The sequence below is a fragment of the Gracilinanus agilis genome, chromosome 3 (assembly GCF_016433145.1).
Source record: "Gracilinanus agilis isolate LMUSP501 chromosome 3, AgileGrace, whole genome shotgun sequence".
Lineage (NCBI taxonomy): Eukaryota > Metazoa > Chordata > Mammalia > Didelphimorphia > Didelphidae > Gracilinanus > Gracilinanus agilis.
Window position 1 is genome coordinate 253,533,522 of NC_058132.1, and position 20,971 is coordinate 253,554,492.

Below are 20,971 nucleotides of genomic sequence, written 5' to 3' on the forward strand. Positions count from 1 at the left end.
AGAAGGGATATTTTCCTAATCAAAATCAAGAAAACATCTCAAATAAGTTAAATACATAGCATGTCAGAAGAAAGATAGAAATTAAAAGCATAAATATAAAGAATGGAATTACCTTCTGCAATAAACGTATTTCCCCAAACATTTTAGAAGCTAGCTGAGTTCACAAGAAGAAAAGGAATTTATTCTTTAAAAAGTTTATCAATTTAAAATTGCTCCACTTAAATTTCTAATTTCTCATTACATATAGAAGCAGGAAGGTGCAACATTTAAAATTAAAAATAGGAAATATAGATCTAAATTAAATAAATGAAGAATACAATTAGAGGACAAAATATAATTAAAAAGAGAAGTATTTTCTCTACAGGTAGTCATTAGGTAATTTTTTTTAATGACCTGGAGTTGCTGCTTATTTTAAATATGTGATAGAAATATTCTATGTATCCTTACCTTTGGATTTGGGAATTAGCTCCCCACAGCTAAGTATTCGTACTTCAGCGTATGGTTTGCTTGATGCATCTGTTTTCTGGTTTTCAATCTCTCTCACAACCTCTTGACCAGATATCACTTGTCCAAAAACAACATGGTGCCTATGTAGATAAATTAAAATGACAACATGTTAAAGTTTATTTTAAATAAATAAGTTTCAACAGTAACAAGAAAAAAAATGAAAAAAATATTTACCCATCTAAATGAGGTGTAGGTTTAGTTGTGCTTTTGAGGTCATCATCAGATAGAAGAATTAAAACAAAGTCAGAGAAAAACAAAGTTAGCACCTCTAAAAAGGAAAAGAAAACAATTGCATTGGAAACAAAGTTGCAGACAGATTAATGTTATTTTTAATTAACAGAATTAAAATCAAGAAAAGACATTCTGGATCTATACTATGCTTTTATGTTAATATTAAATATGGAATGAGGAAATGTAACTACTTTAATCATGTGTCTCATAGCATGTGATATGTAGCAAATAATAAAATGTTTAATCATTATAAATTTGTAACAATATATGATGGAAAAATAATTTCAGATCTATGTTTTTTGTCAAATCCTGATGCTAGGCAAAATGCAAACATTAAAAAAATTTTAGGTATTAAATTGTTTTACTTTAATCTCCACCTTCTATTTTTTCATGTCAACCATATAGTTTTGTGTAATTTGAATACAGGAAACTAAAGATCAACTGATTATATGTCATGGTAAAATTTGGTAAGGTCTATTGGAATTATAATGTCAGGTCACAGATAATTTATGCCCCACATTTTAAAGAACACTTTTCAATTTAAAACCTGGAAACCGATTACTCCTACAAGTTTTGTCTCTTCCCACTTTGTCTTTATACTATTTCTCATACTTCTGTTTCTCTAATTCCTGTTATTAAGAATCATTATTCTGAGCATAAAACTCTTTCCTCTCCATTACCTTCTTCTAATACTCACATCCCTTCCTATACAATTTAAGCATACCCTTTCTGTATGTCTAAATGTAGCTGCCTACTGTTCTTTTCTTTTTTATGCCTACTGTTTGGAGTACACCTTTTGACTCCCTTTCTAATTCTATTATAAATGAGCTTTCAACCCTTATTGAACTTCCTTGAGCAGTCTTTTAACCTTCCCCCATTTCCTGAGAACTGGCTATCTCTTGGTTGTGCCATATCCCTTATGCTGTCCCCCCACTTTCCCTTGGGTTTGGGAAAAAGGGGTAGAACATTACTTTTTTTGGTCCCTTAGTCACTTTTACACAATTGTTTTGCCATCATGCAAAAATGTCTCTTTTTTAATGGCTTATTCCATTGTAGTTCTCAATATCATCTCTCAATTTCTAGAATTTCTACCTACCTTTTAGCACCCAGCTCACATTACTCCTTTGTCATGGTATACTCTACTATAATTTTCAAGTGATTTCAAAATTCACATCAACCATCTCTCTACCACCCTGGCACCAGTTTCTCAGTAGCTGCAAGCCTAAAGACCTCAATTTTTACATCACTTCAATTCTCCACTGTGCGTTTTGGAATGGCTCTGAACCCTGGAAGACTACATCTCCCAGGACTCTCTATAATAACTTCCTCACACATCCCACTTCCTTTATTGGAAGTGTCTAAGAAAGTATAAGGGGGGAGGAGGGAGGGGGAAGGGGCTTGGCGACTTTTTTGGAGAAGGGAGGAGAGCGCCTTTTGCCCGGGGAGAGCCTTCTTCCCCGGAGAGAGCCTTTTGCATGGGAGATCTAACTCTTAGCTTTCCCAAACCTTTCTTTTACTAAATCTAAAATAAACCCACCTTAATATCCCTATAGTCTACTGAATTTGTTCTGTTCTTAAGGGCTCTGGTTCATTTCCCCACCAGGGCTGGGGGCTGACCCGGCTACCTTCCTTTTCCCTTCATCTTCCTTTCTCCCCCATACTCATCATCCTTCTCCCCCCCCCCCCAACAACACACCACCCTATATATCTAGTTTTTAACTTCAAGTTGTTCATCTTTTAGACCATCAATGTTTAAATCACCATCCTGAACAACAATTTTCTGTCTTCTACCCCTCTCATTCCTAAGATACTCAATGTTAACTCTCATGGTGATCCTCTAGTCCTAGAACCCTTCCCTATTTTACTACTAGTTATCTTTTGTCTGTATCTGCCTGCCTGCCAAGTCTGAAATCCATGATTACCAATTTTAATTGAGCTGGACACCTATTCTAGACTTCCTTACCCCATTGAGATATCATATTTCTGCCCTGCCAGCCACAGAGCACTATCCACCAACTACCTTCTCTACACAAAAATACTCCTAAATTGTTAGTTGAAGTTAAAATTGTGCTAACAAGGCTTGCTAATAATTCATGCAATCTGATCTTAGCTGGTGGCAGCTGATGACAATGTCATTTCATCCTCCTTACACTCAGTGATGACTGTTACTTTCTTTACTAAAACCAGAACTATCTGAACTAAACTCATTAATTTTCCCTCCTTTGTATTTCCACCCACATCATCCTCTTCCACTCCTGTTTCTAAAGAACAAGTGATCTCTCTCCTTGGCAAAGCTATTCCTTTACATATGTTCTTTTTTTATGCCTCTTCTACCAATTTTCTCCTCTTTTGCTTCAATCTCTCTTTTTTTCTAAAAAGGAACTCCAAATTTTCTGCCTAAAAACACATATCATCTTCGATTAAATGAACCTTTCTTTGACCAATCTACTTAAACTAATTAGGGGATCTGGGTCTAAGAGTCTTGTCACTGACTCATTATTATGTGACCTAGGGAAAATTACAATCTCTCTGGTTCTGTCTCATCATAAGCAAAACAATGATGCAGGACTGGATTATCCTAATATCCCGCCCTTCTCTGAGATTAGAAGAGTCTCTGAATAATTTACACTCATGGCCACAACTCATTTATGTCTTAAAACACTTGTGCTTTATTTCTACCTCCACGTGTTGAACTGAAACTGTAGTCCTGGAATTCCCTAATGGTCCTCCCCATGTCCAACTCACAGCCTCCACATAATATTCAATCTCTCTAAAGCATTTGACACTGCTGCTGATTCTTTTTTGAACCTTTCTTCCATTTGTTTCCCTTGGCAATAAATCAAAAAAGATATCTTGTCTTCTCTGTGTAAAATAATATATGAGGTACTTAAGTGTATAATGACAAAACTTAATGGTCACCGTTTTTATGATGTGTTCTACATTAAAAAAAAAAAAAAAAACAACAACACCACAAAACCCTTATCTTCTGTCTTAGAATCAAAGTATCGGTTCCAAAGCAGAAGAGCAGTAATGGTGGTTAAGTAACTTCCCCAGGGTCACACAGAAAAAAAAAAAAGGGGGGGGGGGGGGAAAGAGGTGTCTGAGGCCAGACTTGAAAGAAGGACCTCCTATCTCTAAGCCTGGCTCTCTATCCACTGAGCCACCTACCTGCCTCTGTGTTCCAGTCCTAAATACTCCGCTAACTTCCTTCACTAGTTCTAAATGTTCTTACCTCTAAATGTAAAGCTCTCCCCAAGGTACGGTTTTCAGCATCTATTTCCCCTCACTCCCTCAGCATCCTCTTTAAGTTTTCTTTCACTTCTATGCAATTGGCTTTCAAATTTCCAGCTTTTATCCCCAGCTCCTGATTTAAGTATCTATTAGACTTCTCCAGATGGATGCCTTGTTATAACAACAAGTTCCCAAAAGAACTCAAAACCATTTCTCCCATACTGTGGGACAACATGGTCAAGAAATGTTACGAAGATAATTCCTCTTATGAAACTGGCATAAGACTAGTAATATTAAGCATAAATAATCAACAAATATATTAAGTAGACAGTGAGAATAGGAAGATGAAAAGTGAGATATAGTCCCTGCCAATAAGATTATAATGTAGTAGGAGAAAGAAAGATATACACAAATAATTGTAATACAAGATAGAAAATGATGAAGGGCACTGCAGAGTTTAATATAGAACTTAAAAAATTAGAACTTAAAGGAAAGATAACTTCTGGCTTTCAGAATCAAGGAAAACTAACAAGGGGAAACTGGTACTAAGGTAGACCTTGAAAGAAAAGGACTATTAAGAGTCAGAAAGAATAATATATTCCATGCGCTCAAGATTGGGTGAACAAATCATGGAAAAGCTAAGAGCAGGACAATATTGGAGAATGCTGACCAAGAAGTCTGCTTGGCATGGAACATATAAAAGGGAAGTGCCTTGAAGTAAATCTTAACTCTGATTTAAAATGATCATTTATGCTTATTAAGTGATGGGGAATCACTGCAGATTTTCAACAGGGGAGTTAAGACTACTAAAAATCAGTCTAGGCAAGAGTGTTTGAGACAGGAGTAAAGAATGGGTGGGACCAAAAGAATTAGGCTACTGTTGATTTGAGGCAAAAATGACTACAGGAAAATGGTGGTACCATCAACACAAAAAAGGAAATTAAAAAGAGAATCAGATTTTGTTTTGTAGGTGGGTGGATTATTAATGACTTTTAAAAACTAACTTTTTACTAATCTCTCTTATGTTTACTTAGATTTGTACTATACTTCTAGCCTTTCTCCTCCAAGACCCATCTGCTTTAACAATGTGAACTTTATTTAAAGAGAGAAAACCTCAGCAAATGTATCAATATATTAAAAAACAAAAAAACATCGAACATTATATAAATACTGTTCCATACTTCTGGACTCATCACTTTTGCAATGGTGTAAGGAGCTGTCCTTTCATCTTACCATTTTGGGGCCACAACTATTCTTCACACTTTTTGCCAAGATTCAATTTCAACAGTTTTGTGGTTGCTTTTTTCCATTTACATAGCTGTAGTCATTGTGTATTGTTGTTTCCCTGGCTCTTCTTAGTTTATTTTGTATCAGTTTATGTGTCTATATATATTTCTTATAGCACAGTAATATTCAATTACATTCATGTACTATGATGAATTTGTTAGTCAATTCTCAAGTGATGGTCATCTATTTTATTTCAAATACTTTGCTACCATGATTCATGCTATATTTTTGGTATATATAGAAACTTCTTACCAATGTCCTCCTTCAAGTACTAATAGTGGAACATCTGGGTCAAAAGGTACGAACTTTTTAGTTATTTTGTTTTTCATAACTTAAAAATTGTTTTCCAGAATAGTTGTATTAAGTCACAGAACCATTATTAGTGTGAATATCTTTATTTTAAGTGGACCCATTCTGCAGACCTCTAAAGCAATTTTTAACGTAATGTGAATTTGCCTGCAGATGGGACTGGTGCAAAGTTTGGGTGGGGTGGGGTGTTTGGGACGGGTTGGGACAGGACAGAGAAGTGAGAGCAGGAGTAAGAAGACCCCCAGACCTGGTTGGAAATGAGAGGAAGAACACTGGGGTGAGGGAAGTAAGACCTGAACACAAGACAAGAGAAGAGTGACATGCAGGGACTGGGGACAGATATTCGGGTAGAAGATATACTGATGAGAAGTCTGACAAGTGGGAGAATCAGGCTAGAGCACTAGATATATCTTTTTTTTTTTTTTAACCCTTACCTTCCGTCTTGGAGTCAATACTGCGTATTGGCTCCAAGGCAGAAGATTGGTAAGGGTAGGCAATGGGGGTCAAGTGACTTGCCCAGGGTCACATAGCTGGGAAGTGTCTGAGGCCAGATTTGAACCTAGACCTCCCGTCTCTAGGCTTGGTTCTCAATCCACTGAACTACCCAGCTGCCCCTAGTAGGTTTATCTTTAAGAGGAGAGTATCAAAGTTGATAGCATCAGATGATGCAGAAAGTTCTAGGAAGACAAGGACTAGGAAAAAGTCATTAGGAAAATTATGATGCCATTGGTGACCTAGAAGAGCAATTTCAACAGAATAGAGGTTGGTAAGTGACTAGAAAGTGAGGAAAGCAAAGGCAGCAAATCCTCTTTTTTAGACGTTAAGCAAATCACCTAGATATTATTAAATTGCTTTTGTAAAATGTACTTTGAGGAGGGAGTTATTTTGCAATTGTTGGGAAATGCCTATTGAGTCAAAACAGAATGTATCTCTTAAGTACAAAAGTTTTATAGCAGTACATTTTATTGTAGTAAAGAATTACAAACAAGTGGGTGCTCATTGATAAGGGAACAACAAAACAAGCCATGGCATATGAACAAAATGTAATATCCCTCTACCATAACAAATGACGAATGTGAAAAATTCAGAAAGGAAATGCTTGTAGAAGTGGTATAGTACAACAAAGCAAGCATAACCAAAAGAACAATTCAAAAGACCTATGGAAGAAAGAAGCATGTTTCTATCTCTTAACAGAATGTTCAGAATAAGTTCAGAATAAGGAGTACATTTTAATGTGTCTTTGTTTACTTACTTGCTATAAGTCAGGGATCTGTTGGCTAGGGAGAGTCAGTGAAGATCTATTAAACTAAAAAAAATTTTGTTTAAAAAAGTTCAGTAGTGAAGAAGTACTACCTTGAAAGAAGAGGATAATAGCTTGCAAGGACAGCAGGATCAGAGGCCTTTTTTTTTTAATGAAAAAGCAAATGCTGAAAATTAAAAACAATGGGGATGTTCCCACAGAAACTTTCTGAGGTACTCTATTAACTACAAAATTAAGCCTTAGTATGACATATGATATCTATTAGAACATATATTCAAGGAGGCAGCTAGGTGGCTCAGCGGACTGAGAGCCAGGTCTAGAGAACAGAAGAGAGGTCCTGGGTTCAAATTTGACAACGGACATTTCCTAGCTTTGTGACCCTGGGCAAGTCACTCTCAACCCCCATTGCCTAGCCCTTACCACTCTTATGCCTTGGAAACAATACACAATATTGAGTCTAAGACAGATGGTAAGGGTTTAAAACAAAACAACCACCAAAACACACACACACACACACACACAAAATTCACATATGTTCAACCTGTCTTGGCAAACTTTATTTTCCACTACTCCCTTATGTTTTGTTCCTGCCACCTAGAATACCCTTTCCTGTTTCTCTACTTGTCAAAATCCTAATATTTTTTCAAGGTCCAGTTCAAAAACAATGTGACATAAAGCCTTTATTAATTTTTCTAACATATATGGTTATCTCACTCTTCTAAGATCTAGTCTTTGGCTCTCTTTTAAGAGAACTTTTAAAAAAACTTTATATATTTTAGTTTAGTTATATACTTTCCTGGTAACCTTGTTGAGGGTAAGGAGTATCTTTATTATTTTTGTATCCCTCCCACTTAGCACGGTGCTCTGTACCCAGGAGCTGTCCAGTAGAAGTCTCCCCCCACCCCGCCAATTTTTCTTCTTTGAAGGGATGGATTTTTTTTAAATAGAAAAGTTTCCAAGTCTTCTGATTATTTGCTGAACTCCCCTCCCCATTTAGCCTCTTCAAACTTACTTGTATCAAACTGCTTATACATTTATATACTCACAAAATCTTAGAGCTAGAAGACAACTGAGAGACATCTAATCCAATCTCCTAATTTTATAGGTAACAAACAGAAAGGGACTTGTCCACATAGCTAATGAAATGTCAGAACTGACAAGAGGGCTTTTCTTTGCACCACAGCATGCTGCCTTGTGTACCATCAATCTCTGACGACTCTGACATTTGTGCCTTCTTTTGATTGTTGGGAACCTAAATTATATGGAAAATAGATGGTTTTCACATCTAACTTAACATATATAAAATAAATATATGTACTCTGCCAACCCTCTGTCTTAAAGGGTTAATTCAGGCCTCCATCAAAGACACAATGAAGGGAATGTATTATCTTTTAGGAATAAATGTCAAATCGAGAAAGTAGAAACAAAAGTACAATGAAGACTCGGTAGAGATGGCAACAATTAGAAATGAGGCAATTGTGGGGGTAAGAGTTCCATTTTGTTAAGGGCAGCTTGTATCAAGAAAGACAAGAAGAATAGTTGGAAAATGTATTGGTAGAGGATCTAAAGTAGTTAAGATGGGTGATTATAATGTTCTTCTCCTGACATTATAGTCTTAAGACATAAAGCTTGGGGTAGTTGGTTAGCTCAGTGGATTGAGAGTCAGGCCTAGAGACAGGAGGTCCTAGGTTCAAATCCGGCCTCAGACACTTCCCAGCTGTGTGACCCTGGGCAAGTCACTTGACCCCCAATTGCCCACCCTTACCACTCTTCCACCTATGAGCCAATACACAGAAGTTATGGGTTAAAAAAAAACCCAAAACCAAAAACAAACAAAAAGGACATAAAGATGAATGAATTCAGTTCGTGCACAGCAACAAGAGTATAGGCAAAAAAAATAAACATTCCATGCAATAATAATCATCATATGCCTAGTCAAAGATGTTTATTTATAACAAAAAGCGCACATTCCTTACAGTTTCTGTGACTTTTATCTTGCTAGTACTATACATCTACTCCTATTACTTCCTTCCCCTGGATTTTCCTTTCTTTTCCCCTAGAAGAGACCTTTGAAATCATATAGTCTAACCAGTCCTTTCAGTTTACAAATGGAGGAAATAAGATTCATATATACTAATGTTTCAAAAGGAGTAACAAATATCTATGGAAGTTGAAAAACAGCACCCTCTTTTTAAAATGTTCACATATTCAACAGATATTAAAATTAAGAAATACCACCTTATTTTCTATTACAGCTCTTCTAGTTAAACAATTCCAAAGCATCAACCCTTTCTTAGGCCATCTTCCCTCTCATCTTCTTTCTTATTCTTATTCTACTCAATCAGTATTCTTCAATTCAATATCCTGGCCCTATCAGCAAAGAAGTGTTAAGAGGCCAAGGCAAAGAAGAATGCTCTGTTAATCTATCCATAGGGAACTTAGAGGCTAAAAATGAAGTCCTAAGTCCTCCCCTAAATGGGATTCTGAGGTGGAATTTTTTGTACAATGCCAACACTAAGTCAAACCCCTTATAAATACCTAAAATAAATCAAGTGAAGGGCAGTGGAGAAAAGACTAAAAGCTTTGTGCTTGTGAAGATGAAAACTAAGAATTTTTGAGAAAAAAGGACAAATGAATCAACTCCTTGCTCATTTAACAGCCCTAAAAGAGTGATGTGCTTCGTAGTTAAAAAACAAACAACCAACCACATGTATTGCAGTACAGAGCAGGAGTTACTAATTTTTTTTAGTGTCAGATTTCCTTAGGCAGTTTGATAAAGCCCAAAGGTCCCTTCTTATAATAATGTTGTAAATGAATAGGATTACAAAAGAAACCAAATAAAATGCCACAGTTATAAAAATATTTTTTAAAACAAAAAATCCCAAATTCTTGGACCCTGAGGTTAAGAACTCTGGAAGATAGGATGTTATTGTAGAAAGGGCAGCAACTTAGAAATGATTAAACTGGAATTCTATTTCTGTCTCTACTGTTGACTAGGTATATGATTTAAAATGAATCATTTATAGTCTCTGGACCTCATTTTTTTTATCTACAAAACAAGGAAGTTGGATGACCTCTAAAGTGATGATATTTTGACTACTGCTCAGCTTCATTTTTCTCACTTGTAAAATTGGAACATATGTTTGTTTTTTCATTCTTATTAAAGATCAAAAAAGTTATACAATTATTAGAAAATATAAATATTAGAATAATAAACATTAGAAATAGAAAATATTAAAGAAGTTATAAAAGAAACTAGCTAAAGGAAAAAAAGGAGTAAAAGAGAGTCACAGGCAAATTTCTCTCTCTCCAGTGTCTCCTTTTTAAAAAATCATATCTCAGTGACCTGGAGGGCAAATACCACTGAGTAATTCAGGTATAGATAAGCCCTCAGAGAAAGAAGTTAAAGAACCAAGGAACCAACAAGAAAAGAAATGATTCCACAGGCACTGCCCCCATGGGTGGCCCAGGCAAATTGAGAAACTATGGTTGGTTCCTGAGATGTGATGAGTGAGAGCTTGTGGGTGGAGAAAAGAGCTTATAAAATGGAAACCAGGTGGTCTTTGGAGTCGTCTTCAGCATGCACATGGAGAAGCTGAGGGGACCCTTGTTGGAGTTTTAGCTACAAGCCCATCATGGAAGCCAATAGATTAGAAAGCTAAGTATCTTTCTACCTCTCTCCTATCTTTCCCTCTCTTTACTACTATTTATACTACTTTGATTTAATATAGCTATTAAGTTACTACTAGTCTCATAATTTTAGCTATTACAAAAGGGATAGGAAAATGTGAAATGTTAAAAAGGAAAAGATGGTAAATGCAATATGTTCCTCCCCAGATCTTAGACAGAAAGCTACATAACTCAGTTGATTCAACAAAAAGAGGTGTTTAATGTACAACAATTTTAAAATGGGAAAAATAAATTAGAGTAGGGGATATTTTATCATAAAAGTAATAGTAGAAATGTGAATTGCAATAAAAATCATAACAAGAGTTTTCTATTTTAGGAAAGAATCAAATGATGGAAGGGACAGCTACTTAAACATATACAGACAAAAGGATGTTAATGTAGTAAGAGGACAGGAGTGGTAAGTAAAGGAAGATCACAGGATGTTCAGGGGTTGCAACTTGAAGGAAATTGGTGCAGGGAGATAAAGGTTCAAAGTGGTAATGTCTAAGGCAAAAAATTTCAGAAGCCTAGATATCTAATTCTGAAATGGTTAATACTCATCTCCACTGGTTTTAATTCAACAAATATTTTTTGATGCTTATGTACCAGGTAGTGGGTTAGGCACCAAAGATCCTGAGGAAATAGTTCCTGCTCCCTAAGAATCATAAAATGTCAGGAGCAACAAGCATAATTCTATTCAAAGATCAAGAAGAATAGATGAGAGGTCTATAGATATCAAAGGAATATTGGTCCTCTGTGAATTTAGGCACTGACATTGGGACAAGAATTGTAGAATTGGGAAAAGTTTTCTTGAATAAGACTGAAATAAATATGGATCATTTCCAAAGGTTAGCCTTAATTATTTACTGACTCCATTAGCAATCAGGTCAGTCTCTGCTTTAGCTACTCTGGCCACTGAAAACCAACTCAAGCTTTTAATTCCTTCCTAAAGATAGTGATCCTCTAGATTTGCTTCTCAAAGACAGAAATGTGGTATCTTCAGTTCATATGGCAATCTATACATGAATACTATCCAAACAGGAAATACAGGACACAGATTTCTGGTGAAAAATGTTCACCACAGACAGGAATGAAAAATTTGCATAAATATGGTTCATTGACAATTTTTTCCTGACACCAAGCCTTAATCTGTCTCTATTTACTAGTGACAGCAATGAAAAAGGTAATCTGGATAAACTGATTATTATTATACAGCTGATTAATACTTACATGAAGAACTGTGAACCATTAGTGTCCTTTCCCCTATTGGCCATTGACAACAGAAATTCTTTGTTGTGTTTAACGGCAAAACTCTCGTCTAAAGAAATAAGATTTTCAATTAGAGGTTAAGCATGTACATACACACACCAAAAAAATAGACTGGCTAATTTTGGAAATGTTTTACATGACTTCACATGAATAATCAGTAGCACATTGCTTGTCTTTTCAATGGATTAGGAAGGGGCTGAAGGAAGAGAATTTGAAACTTAAAATTAAAAAATTAACAGAAGTTGCCACATAAGTTTTTAAGACCAAGGCAGCCAAAGATCTCTCTGTTGTAGTTGACTTGGAAGCAACAATGCTTAATAAACTGACAATATGATATACTGATATTTGCAGAACAGTTTGGAAAAGACTAAACAAAAAAACCCCTTTAATTTGACAATGCCTTATATTTAAAAAATTCAACAAACCAATTTATTTGCAGAAAAATTGACACTTTAGATTATTTTATGACTATTTAAACAAGCATCTTAATGGTTTCAGAAATTTGAGGAACTAAACATTATAGAACAGTAAGTATTAAATGGTAAACACATTTAATGTAAAATTTTTTATGTTCATATGCATAGTATTTGGTAGTAGAATATAGAGGAAATGATTAAAGGCTACAAGCATTGTTGTTAAATAATTTACATATTGGTGACCTCACATATCACAAATTTGATTTTCTGTGCATCTTCTCAATTTCAAAATCAAACACTTAGACTAAGCATATATACTAGATGGAAAGTTCAGTGACTATGTCTCATTTTTTTCTCTGTACTTCCCAAAGCACTATGCAAAGCTAGCCTTATACACAATACCCTTCTAATAAATCTGAATGCATTTCAATCATCAATTATTTACCTTCAAAAAATCCTCCATAAATGGATTCCCCACCTCGTCCATTTCCTAGGAACAAAAAAATATTACATATAAAGAGTTCACATATTATAAATTTTTAAAAAACCACAGAAATCCAGGTTTTCAGTCTAGTGAAATATATTTAAAAAAAAAATCAATATTGACAAAAGTAAACAGAGCTCCACAGAAATCCTACTCAGTATCCTCATTATAGCATGGAAATGATGCTGGAGTTTTGAAGCCTATGGACTGCAACAGCAGTGTTTATCCCAATACAATTATCTTAAACATGGACCCAGGAGCCAGCCTAACTTAATGCAAAGACTCATTATCAATAGTTTAGTCACTAGATCTACATTCTCCAACAAGGGCAACCCAGATAAAAACTTGAACATGTCAGTCCCATGCAGCACTATTCCATTTCTTTAGTCAGTAATACAAAGAGACAAAGGGTGCAAAGAATTACACAACTCTGAGATAATCTATAAGGATTGCTGGCCAATATGCTAAATTTGAGGTTTTTGTCCAATTAATGAATTGCTCTACTATAAGAAGTATATATTCATTGTTAATCAAATATCCCTCCATCATTCTCAGTGACAATGAATCCCTAAATGCTTCACTTCATTTTAGACCTTTTTCTCTCAAGCTTCCTTCCTTGCTACCTACAAGCATACCTGTCTACCCTGACTCCAGACCTTACTATTCCCTTATGGTATCATCCTCTCTTTCTTAACCAGATTTCTAGAAAAATGTATATGCATGTTGCCCTCATTTCTTCTTTTCTCCTTTTTTCAACCCTTTGCAACTTGGTTTCCAACTTCATTACTCACCTGACACAGGTCTACATAGGTGCCAAAACTTTTTTGCTAAACTTCACAGCCTTTTCCCAATCCTCTTCTTTATCTTACTATAGCATATGACACCCTCTCCTAGATTACCTTCTCTGGGTTTCTATAACACTTCATTCTTTCCCTTTGTTCTTTTCTCACCTACATGACCACAATTCTTAAGTCTTCTTTACTGGATTATCGATATCACACACGTCCTGTGGATGTATTCCCAGTTTCAGATCTTGGCCCTCTTCTCTCCATTGGTGACCTCATCAGTTCACACTGCTTTAATTATCATCATGCAGATGACTCCCAGATATAAACATCCAGTCCTAGTCTCTCCTGACCTTCACTGTCATCTTCAGCAGCCTATCAGACAGTTAGAATTTGATGTCGCATGGGCACTCCAAATTGACCATATCCAAAACCAGATTTGTTTTCTTTTTTGCCAAAACTACCCTTAATTCCAAACTTGGGTATTTCTGTCCAGAGTACCATAATCAGAGCTCAGTCTCTGAGTTTTCACCAACTTCTCACTCTTTTTCACCCTACATATGCAGTTATGGCCCAAATATTCCTGACTTACTTCCTCAACATTGTGGTCATCTGTTACCCATTCACTCCATTCATATGGCCATCACCCCAGTTCGGGGTCTCTTCACCTTTAACCTGAACTTTTTGCAATGGCTTGCTAATTCATCTCCCTGACTCAAGCCTCTTCCTCCTCTCTAATCTATCCTCTACAAAGCTATCAACTAAATTTCCTTAAGTACAGACCTTACTATGTCTCTTCCCTTCTCAAACTCCAATTGTAGTTAGCATCAAACAGAAACTGCTTCCTGGTTCTAATCTAGCTTTCCAGCCATATTTATGTATTATTCCCTTTTATACACTACAGTCCAAGCTATGTTGGCCTCCTCATTGCTCCTCACCCATAGTATTCCATTTTCTGTCTCTCTGTGTTTTTTCACTTAAGGTCCCCTCCTTGTCTAGAATTCACTCCTTTTTTTTTTTTTTTTTACCTCAAACGGTATAAATGATGATGTTTCAGAAACTAATGGTTACTCATGTAAGGACAACACTAATGGTTTTAATAGAAATTGTTACTTGTTTTGAAAAAAAAGGTTGTTGTGTATAAAATCTTTTTATATGTGTCCAATTACTCATGTAGTTACTACTAGTTTACTATGTATATTTAAAAAAAATACAAGGAAACAGGAGAAAAATATGCCTTCACTTCAACAAATATATTTGTGGGTGGAACTGGTAAAATGTTAGCTGATTCACCTACCTTCACTGAAGTCACCACCTTGAACCATAAAATCCTTTACAACTCTGTGAAAAAGACAACTTTTATAATGCAATGGCTTCTGAGTAGATTTTCCTGTACCCTTTTCACCTTAAAAAAAAAAAAAAAAAAAAAAAGATTTATTAGGAAAAGAGAATAGTAAAACTCAACATTTGTCCTACTCCTCTGGAAACAGAGTTCCTAGGATCAAAGTTATGAATTTGAGTTTTCACTTCTGACTGGTTGTTCTCAGATTTCCATAGTTTCTATATGGAAAAATACAGCTAAAAAAAAATCTCATTACAGCAAATGTTATCACTAAGTTCTTTTCTGAATCTGCTACATTTCAACTTAAGATAAAAATTTTTATAATTATTTTCTGGGGGCAGCTATGTGGCTCAATAGATTGAGAGCCAGGCCTAGAGACCGGAGGTCCTAGGTTCAAATCCGGTCTTAGACACTTTCCAGTTGTTTGACTCTAGGCAAGTCACTTAACCCCCATTGCCTAGCCCTTATCACTCTTCTGCCTTAGAACCAATATACAGTATTGGTTCTAAGACAGAAGGTATGGGTTTAAAATAATAATAATTACTAGTCCCACAATAAACATCCCACCCCTTTGTTCCTTTCCATTTAATACTACTGTAATTTCCCCTTAGAAAGTACATTATATGTACCTCTAGTTAAAGATCTTTAGAGATATTAGTTGGTTATGCGTACTAATTCATTGGGGAAACTAGGCATGTAAATCTGAAACATTTCCACATGCTCATTTCCCAATGGAATCACAGGGGGGATTGTATAATTAGAATCTGCTCCCCAGGACTCTAAATCCCATTTACATGTTTACCTATGTCCTTACTTAGGGAGGATATATTTTGAGGTAGCCCCACCTCTCTTGCTCTCTTTTCTCCTGATCATGGCTGGGAAAGTTGGCTTTACTCAGGCTTTTATTTTTGTCCTTTCATTTCTTTTACTTCAAGTGATTATTAATGAACCTTATAAAATATAATACTTGGAGTTATTGGATATTAATTTTAATCTCATAATACTCTATAATGAAAATATCGGGCATTATTTAATATATATGCTATAGAAGGAAATAAGGGAAGAAAGGAGAGCAGAGCAGTTTTATTAAACATAGAATTTAAACACCTAATAGAACTGTAAAAATCTTTTATTCTCAATTTCCTTTTTCATAGATAAGGACCTAGAGAAAGAAAGTAACTTGTCCAAAGTAACAATGACAGAGTCATAGGTTGTGAATTTTAATCTAGGACTCCTTTGGATAATATTTGGTTTCCTTTCAACTCACATTTACATCATCACCTAGGAAAAAAACCCACCTAAATTTCCAAACTACCAACATCAACAGAACTAAAAATCCTACAACTGATTCAGAAAAAGTGAAGGAAAAAATGGATTTAGAGTAATTTGCATGTTAATTTATTGAAGTTCTTTAAAAATGCATTTCCTAGCCCTACATTTTTAAAAAATCTACCACTTTCTATAAATAGTCATATTTTTTAAAAGTTCCATGTGTTATTTAACCTCTCCTTCTACTTTATACTGTAGATCACTGCAGTATGTTTCTTTCATTTTTAAAAATTATACACTAAGTAACCATCACCACCAACAAAACGTTTCTTTTTAATAAAATACATGTAACTATCTCAATGGAAGATATGCCCAGCTAATACCATTTTTGATCAATTTCCAACACTAACACTATATAGCATTTTTCATATAGTCTAGCATTCAGTTAACTGTTTTTTTTAAAGACAACATAATAACTGCCTTTAAACCCACAAGTGAATAATCAATCTTTTGTCATCTTCCCTAAAGATAAAACAAGAAATAGATTTAAGTGATGATATGAATTACATATAAACATCAATTTTTTTGGATAGGGAATTATTACCTCAGTTCTCTTGTGTGACTGTTATTTCTTAGTCTCTTTTCTTGTATCATTAGATACACCACATACCTCAGGCAAGGCTTTGTCTCAGTCTCTCAATTATATCATCAGTTCTCATAGGTTCAGTTATCATGTCTATACAGATAAGTAATATTTTTTAATCTACATAGCCAGCCTCCTATTGGATTTCCAAAGGGACCTCAAACTTGATTATGTCCAAAACAGAACTTATCTTCCCCCTCAAAACCATTTCTTCTGAACTTCCCTACTTCTGTTAAGATATAAACATTTCACCATTTACTCAGCTTTATATCCTTAAAGTTTTTCTTTAGTTCTCAATGTCCTTCACCTCCACCCCATAACCCCAATCCAAAAAGCTGCCTAAGCTTGTTGATTCTATCTCTACAACATATATCAATTCTGTTTTCTCTCTACTCATATAACCAATAACTTTAGTTCAGGCCCTCATCATTTCTTTCCCCCACCTGGAATCATTGCAATAGTCTCCTAATTGGTTTCTCTGTTTCAGTTTTATCTCTATTTTCAATCCATCCTGCAGTTGGCAAAGTGATTCTCCTAAAGCAAAGATTCAATTGTTATTCTCTTATTCAAAAAATTCCAGTAACTCAGAAATCTTACATTTGTCAGCTCAAGCAGTACAACCTTCTCTACATGAAACCTTTCCTGATTTTTCTCTACCTGTGAGCTTTTATAGTGCCTCCTTGACAAAATTAGCATGTATTTATTTGATAAATACTTACATGTGTCTGTTGTCTTTTTATAAAGATTTTAAGTTTCTTGATAGGAGGGATTGTTTCATTTTTGCTTTTATATCATGGACGACTAGCATTGTGCCTAGTACACTGTAGATGTTTACTCAAAAGATAATCAAAATGAGTTTTAGAATGTATGAACTTTGGCTAATCACTTAGGACCTCTGATTCTTCAATTATATGTCAAACATATTTCCTGAAAGATGAATTGCCACACTATGAATCTGGTATATTAGAATAAGAAGAAATCCTCAAACATAGCAAAAAAGATCACTATAAAATTAACTTGATTAAAACAGACAAAAATATCTACAAACCTGTACAAAGGCATCGGAAATTCTCACATGTTTTGGGACACACATCAGAAAATAATTCAAAGACAACTCTTCCAGCTGAAAAAGATAACACGTTTTTAAAAAGGAGCAGCTAGGTGGTATAGTGGACAATGCTAGGTGTGTAGTTAGGAAGATTCATCTTTCTGAGTTCAAACCTGCCCTCAGTTGCTTTGACCCTGAGCAAGTCATTTAACTGTCATGTTCCTCATCCATTAAATAAGCTGGAGAAGGTCATGGCAAACAAGTCCAGTATCTCAGCCAAGAAAACCCCAAATGAGGTTACAAAGAGTTGGACATGATAAAAAACAACAGCTTCTAAAAAATTTTATTTATTATTTAAATATATAAATTAGGGATTGACTCTATGGTTTTATTATCAGTATAGAAAGTTCCCAAATTAGTAAACTCTTTCTACTAAAACAGGTCAGCACCTTCTCTGAATTTATATCATTACCTAGAAGTGATTGAGTCACACAGTCAGCATATGTGTCAGAGGTTGAGCTTGAAGTTGGGTTGTTTTCCTGTCTCCCAGGCAAGTTCTCTTATCAACTTACTTCACATTGCCTCTCATTTAATAGATATTAATTTAAATATTCATTTACTACCAATTACATGCAATAACAAATTCCACAAAAATTTGATAATCCAAGTTGTCTCCCTTCCTTATTCCCTCTTCCCTCTTGAAGGTGGCAAGCAATTCAATCTGGGTTATACATGTATTAAATATATACTACTTTAAAAAGAGAAAAAAATATAAAGTCATTTTCTTACCAGGTAGATTGTTTATGGCTATGTCAAAAAAACATCGAGGACGCTGGACCTTTATTCCCATGGTTTCAAATACTTCTAAACTACATTCAAAATATGGGTTTAAATAAAACTGTATTGAACCAGCAACAATTTCTTGGCAGCCTCTGTAGAAAAATCCTGGAGTACAAATAGAACACATAGAAATTTTTAAGTAGTATTTTTCTGAAATGCATCAAACAAGTTATTTATGACTTTGCATAATTCAGGGTGTCAATAGATTTGTAATCTTACAATAGGAGATTATATATTTTTTCTTTTAGGTATTAGGAATTCTAGATGACCTGTTGAACCTTTGTAATTTTATCCCAGAGCCTAAATAGTGATTCAAACAGAATATGTACTTAATACAAGTTTGTTAAAAAAAATTTACACATGAATACTTACAACTTCCACTATAGTCTTGTTAGCACACTTTATCATAGTATAGGAATAAACATGGGTTCTGATCTGATAGGCATCAAATTGGAAATGTCTTTTGTGTACAATATGGACGATATATTCTTTCAGTTTTCTAAAAACTAGCTTGGTTAAATTCAGAGCTCATGAGTTTGGAGGCAGAGTAACAAGTATTTTGGCCAGAGTCATGCTAAGTTTTTGAGAACTACAATCTGCACTGGTGAAAGGAGCACTCATCTTGATGCAATGTCAAATCCTTGACTGTGTGAGTATAGCTTAATCATTCAATTCCTTTAAGAGCTTTTAACATAATGATTCATGTTACTTGATTCTAGTTTTGCAAATAGAAGCCTAAATTGTAAATCTAACCAGTAAGGTACAATTTACAATCTATATACTTTAAAGTTAACAAATGAGGTGTAAACAACTAGATTTACCTTTAAACAGAAGACAAAAATCAAGGACAACTGATTGGATGATCCAATTCTACTTTCACCTAGAAAAAAATTAGAATGGTAGAAGGATTACCTGATAGTTTATATATATGATAAAAATATATAAACAATCCATCCATAATAGGGTGCTAAAAGTATTGAAGTTGAAGTCTAATGAGCATGCAATACTATATTTTTGGTTTTAACCATGACATACTCACAAAAATGAAAATATAGGTAATGATCTCATCTTAGTGAACATCAAAAATATTATGTTCTATATATATTTCCATGTCTTAGCTGGAAATCATGTTAATACTATTCTGTTGAGGTGGACACAAATTCCATGAAACAACGAATTCAAAGTTCAGTTAACAATATCATTTGTGGCAAAATGGCAAAGATATCATTTGTCATACCTATCAACTGGCTAACCTGACAGTAAAGGAAAATGATAAATGCTGGAGGTAATGTGGCAAAAATGGGACACTAATATAGTGTTGGTGGAGCTGTGAATTGATCCAAACATGCTGGAGGGCAATTTGGAACAATGCCCAAAGGCATTTAAAACTGTGCTACCCTTTGATCCAGAACTAGAGATATATTCCAAAGCTAAGTGAAAAAAAGGGGGGATGGGTATGGGGATAGAAGGACCTTTTTGTACAAAAATATTTGTAGCAGTTGTTTTTGTGGTGGCAAATAACTAGAATTTGAGGGGATGTCTATTCACTGGAGAATGGCTGAACTAATAATGGTATAGGATTGTGATGGAATACTATTGCAATGTAAGACATGGTGAGCAGAATGATTTCAGAAAAACAAAAATAGAAAAAACCTACATGAACTGATGCAGAGTGAAGTAAACCGAATCAAATGAACATTATATACAATAACAGCAATGCTATAAGATAATTAGCTGTGAATTAGCTATTCTTAGCAGTATAATGACCAAGCACAATTCTGAAGGATTTATGACAATGAATGCTAGCCACCTCCAGAGAAAGAACGGTTGGAGTTGGAATACAGATTAAAGCATACAATTTTTCACATTTGTGCTTTTATTTCAAGGTTTTGGTTTTTATGAGGATGCTCTCACAATTACAAATAAGGAAATATGTTTTACATGCTCATACATGTATAACCCATTTCAAAGTGCTTATCATTCTGTAAGAGGGAAGAAAAACAGAAAGAGGGAGATAATGTGGATCTTATAATTTTGGAAAATGTATGTTGACAATTATTATTACATGTAATTGGGAAAATAAAATATTAAAAAATAAGTCATTTTGGTCTAATCCTACTCTGATCCCTCATTGTAGAACAAAGGTTAATCCTCAGTGTTCAGAGGCTATGCCAGCAGAAAAGAAATTCTAATAGGCCCTATGAAGCTAAAAATGTTTTGAGTATAGGTCTAGAACTGTTTTTTTATCTGAGTAGCAGTCACTGTGATTTAATCACCAAGTGAACCAAAGGGTGATGAATTTTTTTGGTACAGTAATTTTTGAATCTCATTATGCACTGGTAAAGCAACCACATACCTAGAAGTATTAATATATTTCTTT

At 34.8% G+C, this 20,971-nt stretch overlaps 1 protein-coding gene across 1 annotated transcript in view; it reads right to left on the reverse strand.

Annotated features, from left to right (window-relative positions):
• The window catches only part of PPIG (peptidylprolyl isomerase G), a 34,891-nt gene extending 15,420 nt beyond the window's left edge, over window positions 1-19,471 (reverse strand). The window contains exons 1-8 of the mRNA XM_044669810.1: window positions 19,413-19,471; window positions 18,541-18,696; window positions 17,752-17,826; window positions 14,747-14,854; window positions 12,626-12,670; window positions 11,726-11,813; window positions 682-711; window positions 448-587 (exon numbers count right to left, since the gene is read on the reverse strand). Coding sequence (XP_044525745.1) covers window positions 448-587; window positions 682-711; window positions 11,726-11,813; window positions 12,626-12,670; window positions 14,747-14,854; window positions 17,752-17,826; window positions 18,541-18,601 — 547 coding nt within the window. The 5' untranslated portion in view covers window positions 18,602-18,696; window positions 19,413-19,471. The remainder of the gene's footprint in view (window positions 1-447; window positions 588-681; window positions 712-11,725; window positions 11,814-12,625; window positions 12,671-14,746; window positions 14,855-17,751; window positions 17,827-18,540; window positions 18,697-19,412) is intronic.
• Window positions 19,472-20,971: the final 1,500 nt, after the last annotated feature.